This window comes from Salvelinus sp. IW2-2015, unplaced genomic scaffold (genome assembly GCF_002910315.2).
Source record: "Salvelinus sp. IW2-2015 unplaced genomic scaffold, ASM291031v2 Un_scaffold9980, whole genome shotgun sequence".
In the NCBI taxonomy this organism is placed as follows: domain Eukaryota; kingdom Metazoa; phylum Chordata; class Actinopteri; order Salmoniformes; family Salmonidae; genus Salvelinus; species Salvelinus sp. IW2-2015.
In genome coordinates, this window is record NW_019951238.1 from 83 (window position 1) to 6093 (window position 6011).

Here is a 6011-nt window from a genome sequence, read left to right on the forward strand (position 1 = left end):
TTGCATGGAGAAAAGTGTACTCAATAAAAAGAGCTCCAGCTGATTGATAATCTTGACGCTTCTTCCAACAGTTTAATGGGATCTTATTTAACCAATGTTCCTGTCTGAATGGACCGTCATCAGGATGGAATAGGGGGACATTTGGGACACAGCCCTGACTGTGTTTAATGGCTATTCTGCGTTCTCCAGGCCCTGAACATCCAGGGGCGTCTAAAGTTCCTCCATGGCCATTTGGGACACAGCCCTGACTGTGTTTAATGGCTATTCTGCGTTCTCCAGGCCCTGAACATCCAGGGGCGTCTAAAGTTCCTCCATGGCCAGAGCGAGAGGACCAAGGAGGGCAAGGCCAGCCCGCCTCAGCTGGCTCTGTTCTCCCTGGCCTCGCCCTTGCAGCCCCCCACCATCCTGGAGATCCGCACCAACAACTTAATCTTCAAGACCAAGCACAAGCTGGACTTCACCCCCATTGCCTGCGACGCCAAGTGAGTGACGATAWCAGTAGTGGGCCTGTCTAGRGGGGCTTACTGCTGCTAAGCACCTTCAAAACATAGGGAACATGACCACTTCACTACAATATTTTACATTGAATTCAAAGCTTGCCGTCTGAATGGTAAATKATTTTATTGTTCACCTGCCCGGGTACTGGAGTTGTGAACAAGCTGTTTAGCTAAATCTAGTACAGTGCATGTTTTAATTGTATGTGGTCCCTGTCAAATAAACCTAATAATTCAAATAATTTATACATTTTAAGAGGAACCATCAGCGCAATCTCATCATATTTGAGATTATAAACTGGGTGGTTCGAGCCCTGAATGCTGATTGGCTGACAGCCGTGGTATATCAGACCGTATACCACGGGTATGACAAAACATATATTTTTAATGCTCTAATTACATTGGTAACCACTTTATAATAGCAATAAGGCACAAGAGGGTGTGGTATATGGCCAATATACCACGCCTAAGGGCTGTATCCAGGCACTCCGCTTTGCGTCGTGCGTAAGAACAGCCCTTAGACGTGGTATATTGGCCAAATACCACACCCTCTTGTGCCTTATTGATTAATTATGCTTTTAGATCACAAGTGTGATCTATTCAGAAGTAGGGAAGAGACATGGTTTCATTGTGCTTTCTGTGTTGTTTTTCCTGTCCTCTTGTACAGAGGGAAGATGGTGCTGGGTTACACTGAGGCTGAGCTGTGCAACCATGGCTCAGGATACCAGTTCATCCATGCTGCTGACATGCTGCACTGTGCTGAGAACCACATGAGGAGTAAGACTGCTCTCCTGCTGCACACAGTCCTATCATGTAGTGTAGTTCATGGAGACTGACAGACCGAGATCAAAAACTTGTGGGTCACATTGCATAGTGTACTGCATGTTGAGTTGCACATTCTACATGTTGAGTAGTTCATTCTACAGCCAGTGTCCTGAGGGGACTTTCTGAACAGATTCATTCCTACAACTTCTAAAAAATTAATGGTGTTTTAAGATAAGATGATAAAACAAGACCGCACTTTATTTATCCCTGAAGGCAATTTTGATTGCAATTTGATTTAGTGACTTTTAGTGACAAGCAGAGGTGTGAACGTTTAAACATTCAAACTTTTATACAAAGTTGGGATCCTTAACGTTATGAAAAATCCTTGTTTTTTTGGCTAAAATCACAGTGCAGTTAATGTTAATTTCCGTGTTATAGCCTAACTAGACGGTAGGCTATAAATGCCTGTGGAAAGTTGTGTCATTTTAAATAAAACTTTAGGCTACTTTGGTGAATTTGCGAAACATACAAGACATTATTTTTGCCTGCCTCCTCCTCTCGCGCTGGCTCGCCTGCTCTRTATTAATGATGCGAGTGTGTGTTCAGTCTTCGGTCTGTTGTGTGTAGAATATCCTAGACTATTCATTGGTGATAGGTAGGGCTGGGTGATATGGCCAAAATATCATATCAGGGTTTTTTAATTTTTTTTTATTGTACGGTATGACGATATTTTATGTTTTTGAATAATAAAAGTTCACCATTTTCTTTGAGTAGTGTGACCCTAGGGTGGCAACACATACATTCTAAGTGATTTCAATGGGTCTTTCTCCATTCTGATTGTTGTATACTGTTCAATTCAACTTAAACCAAAAAAKAGAMTGAACTGTTGGAATCATGGAAATAGAATGATTATTCTAATTCTATAGTTAGAATATAATTGTMGGCAATTTGAATTCAGTGTTTGACATGACAACGAATGAAAATGCCAGGGAAGAGTTATTGTGACAGMGTAGGAACTGTTGATAAGTGTMTCCTAGGGGACCCTGTAATCTTTGGCTACATTGAATGTTCTCTCTTAGCTACTTCATGTAGCTAACATATTCCTGCTTCGCATATTCCTCWGATTTAGAGAACATGCTCATTTAGGTCTACACCATCACTGGTATTGTCAAGCTGTATAGCTAATTACGTTTGCTATGACTCAGTACATTTATTAGCATTAGCGGCTAACAGGATTTAGGCCCAACTTGCTAAGAAAATACAAAACTAGCTGTTTGCAGATGTAAGAAACACAAACCAATAGTGTAATTATAGAATGCTAGTGGATTTATAGTAAGAAGCAAAGTAAAAACGGCATCGTTGTCATCAACATTGTTACATGTGCTGCATTGCCCATACAGCCTGGTTGAGGAACAACAAATGCTCTCCTTGGGTGCAGGCCTAGGTCTGTCTGGAAAGCAGCATGTAGAGAGTGGATAGAGATGACTCGGGTAGCGAAGTAAACTATAAAAATGGACGTTACACAAGGCGTACCACATTTAACAAACCAAACATTCAAATACCGTTATAGAAGGTAAAGTAAAAAAATGGCCGACTTAGCTCAATCTTAGGCCTTTTCTGGTCTAAATTTGCCTTGATGTGTAAATATCCCACTGGCTTCAATGGTCAGATGATAATGATCCTTCTGTTCTTAAAAGTCTCATTCCCTTGGTCAATCTGATGAGCGAGGTATGTATGTCCATTTGGTATTCAACGTTCATATGATGACATATAGCTAGAGGAAGTAAAGCACATTATTCTAACATTTTACATAAATTAGTTCAGGGCCCTAGTCCCCAGTGCTTCTACATCTGTGCATTGCTTTGCTGTCTAGGTTGTTTAAGCTGGTTTCTGTATAGCACTTTGTGACATCTGCTGATGTATAAAAAGGATTTATAAATACATTTGATCTTGTTCCATGGGGCACAATATTATTTTATTAGCGTTTTTATTAGACAAATTCTAGGTAGGCCCCTTTTACGCTTCACAACAATTTACTGTTTGAGCGCCTAATGAACACAACCCAGGTTAGTGTCACCTCTTACCGTTTGTGGTGGATGGCACTCTGCTCTGTTGACTGGCTGAGCCCCATAGCAGGGATAGGCATGCATAGCCCCGCCCTGGTGGTGGCTGCAGACTGCGTCAGGCTCGTCAGGGAGGTGCCTCTGCTGCTTGGACACAGCTAGGGCCTCTCACCACACTCCAGTGGGTGCGCTCCCCTAACCATCCTCTGTCCCCCGGGGACCACGGACTCCAGGCTGCCCAACTCCTCCAAATTCTGGGCTGAGCTCTCGTCTCGCTCTCGGCTCGAGGCCCGTGGTGGGTACATAGGAGGAGAGCACTGAGGAGCGGCTAACAGAGCAAAGTGTTCAGCTGGTTCTGTAGGGGAGGCCCAGGGCCAGGAGGATGCCTGGGGGTGGCTTGTGAGGTCTGGAGCCCGCCTGGCTGTCCACGTTGAACAACGGAGGAATCTGCTGCTGCTTGGTGATGTCTTTCTGTCGTTGTTGTTATTGAACCCGTCCCAGTCACTGCATGTGCTTCAGTCTGTACACAGTGTGCTGCTGGTTGGCATACCTGTCCATTAGATGGCCTGTTGCTGCTGCTGGTGTTGCCTGCAATACTGTCTGTGGGTGGGGCTGTGTGTGTTAAACAATGCTGCGTATTGCTGCTGTGGGATAGTGGGCGGAGACTGATAGTGGTGAACTGATAGGGGAATGGGACTACAGGCAGCTGGTGGCTGTGATCTGTGACTGCCACTGAGGCACTGTAGTAGATGTGTTGTGGGGTAGTGGTTTGTTCCAGGAGATGGTGGTGTAACAGCGTGTGTAGGGCAGCTATTGTCCTGATCCCCTACTTAGCCCCCTGCAAGAGAATACAGTCTGACCCCAGTCCGACCTCTTCCTCAGAGACTCCTGTACGTAGAGAGAATCTCGTCTGTCAGGTCAGGAAGGAGGCCGTCTCTGCCAGCGTCCAGATCCACATCGAGGAACATCTCATCCTGCTGGAACAGCTCCAGGTCCTCCCTTCTAATGCCCAGGTTCATCATGAAGCTCCACAAATCCCCGTCTCTGTCCAATCAAATCAATATCTTTATAGTCACAATGGGAAATGAGTAGGCAGTCAAGGTTACATTATTAAAAACAGTAGCAACCACACAGATACACATAAGATAAACAGTAAGTGATCAGTTACCTGTCCTCCAATGAGAAGCCGTTGATCCCCCGCCATCCCCACCCCCAAGGGCTCCTGCTTGAAGAGGACTCTCTCTGAAGAGAGAGGATGCTGCCCTCCTGCCAGCTGCTGGATGAAGATGACCCCACACTCCTCCTGCGGAAGCCTGCACTCCTCCTGCGGAAGCCCTGCCACCTCCTCCTGCGGAAGCCCTGCCACCTCCTCCTGCGGAAGCCCTGCCACCTCCTCCTGGAGTTGGAGCTCGTTCTGAGTGTGAGGGAAGCAGCACAAGTAGATGGACTTGTCCTGTTTCAGCAGGAGTTGAAGCGGGAGCTGGTTCTGAGTCTGAGGGAGCAGCAGTAGACAGACTTGTCCTGTTTCAACAGAGAGCCCAGCAGTGAGTCAAGGTCCAGGGTTCCATCCTGGTTGTTGTTGGTTGTATTTCCTGCAGGGCCGGTGGTGTCGCCTGCTAAGGAGTCCCCTGTACCAAGTTTTTGGGGAAGCTGGTGTTGTAGAGAAGAGCCTCCCCAGTGGTGTAACTGAAAGGCAGCTGGAGGCTCCGCTTCCTTTAGGTTTGCCTCTTCCCTCTTCATCACATAAAAAAAGTATATTTTAGTCATTTAGCAGACGCTCTTATCCAGAGTGACTTACAGGAGAAATTAGGGTAAGTGCTTTGCTCAAGGGCACATTGAGCGTTTTTTCACTAGTCAGCTCGAGGATTCCAACCAGCAAACTTTTGGTTACTGGCCCAATGCTCTTAACCACTAGGCTACTTGCCGCCCAATGGAATGACATTAAACAATGGGTTGTGTGTGTGCGTGCCGAGACGTACGTGAGGACTCTTTGGGATGCGATGATACACTCAGGCCGTCCGTTCTTATAGACAGTCTGGCGTTAGCCTGCACCCACACCCAGCCTGTCAGCTTGGTCAGCAGCCTGAATACTGTCATCCCACTCTCTCCGTCTTTATCACTGGGCATGGAAAACACACATTAACCAAGTTACACAGCGGAATGTGTATATGACACATAAACATCCACAAAACATCACTAGGATGTGGCTAATTGGTAAAAAAAAAAAAAATAAACAGAATTTTTCTGTTTAAAAAAGATACAGAAAATTCATAACGTTTCATGTGAATTCACAATGCAGCTGCGCTGCTGCCAGCAACGGTTTGGGTCTCACAGTGCATCCCTTTCAGATGGTGAAGCGTTGCACCTGTACTACAATTCCTGTACCTCAATTCCACTTTCGCAAAGTTGCCAATTCCTTCTCATTTAACGGACTTCTCTGCTGTCGCTGCCTTCTCAGCCATTTTTCAAAAGTAATTAACGACAAGACGTAGTGGTGGAGAGTCGACTCCAAAAAATAGATTCCTCGACTCCTTACACGATGACTCCCGCTGTCGACTCCCGTTTCTGAGTGTTAAGATTAGATTGAGCTAAGAATGGACACCTAAGATTCAGTATTTTGGAACGGAGGAGAATTATTAGTTGCCAAACTGAGAACACAAACACTGGCATCTTTCATAGAGCTAGCGAG

General features: G+C 45.6%; 2 protein-coding genes across 2 annotated transcripts; one reads left to right on the plus strand and one right to left on the minus strand.

The window, feature by feature from the left end:
* Positions 1 to 264: 264 nt before the first annotated feature.
* On the plus strand, positions 265 to 2838 carry LOC112079868 (aryl hydrocarbon receptor-like; the record flags this gene model as incomplete). The annotated part of the gene is made up of 2 exons (XM_070442450.1): positions 265 to 482; positions 1162 to 2838. Coding segments are annotated over 2 exons (387 nt in total), but the record flags the coding sequence as incomplete, so codon positions are not given.
* Positions 2839 to 3747: 909 nt separating this feature from the next.
* Positions 3748 to 5784, minus strand: LOC139027330 (aryl hydrocarbon receptor-like). Its single transcript, XM_070442449.1, has 5 exons — positions 5756 to 5784; positions 5302 to 5441; positions 4839 to 4950; positions 4491 to 4775; positions 3748 to 4366 (listed from the first exon to the last, which is right to left on the minus strand). The coding sequence occupies exons 1-5, from the start codon at positions 5782 to 5784 to the stop codon at positions 4201 to 4203; spliced, it is 732 nt and encodes a 243-aa protein (XP_070298550.1). The 3' UTR covers positions 3748 to 4200.
* Positions 5785 to 6011: the final 227 nt, after the last annotated feature.

What these genes read in the sequence shown, in the direction of transcription:
- LOC139027330 (XM_070442449.1), bottom strand. Translation starts at nt 5,784, where the DNA reads ATGGCTGAGAAGGCAGCGACAGCAGAGAA. An exon ending in GCATCCCAAAGAGTCCTCAC is followed by an intron (nt 4,951 to 5,301) that starts GTACGTCTCGGC and finishes AACTTGGTACAG; the next exon opens with GGGACTCCTTAGCAGGCGAC. An exon ending in GGCTTCTCATTGGAGGACAG is followed by an intron (nt 4,367 to 4,490) that starts GTAACTGATCAC and finishes TTGATTGGACAG; the next exon opens with AGACGGGGATTTGTGGAGCT.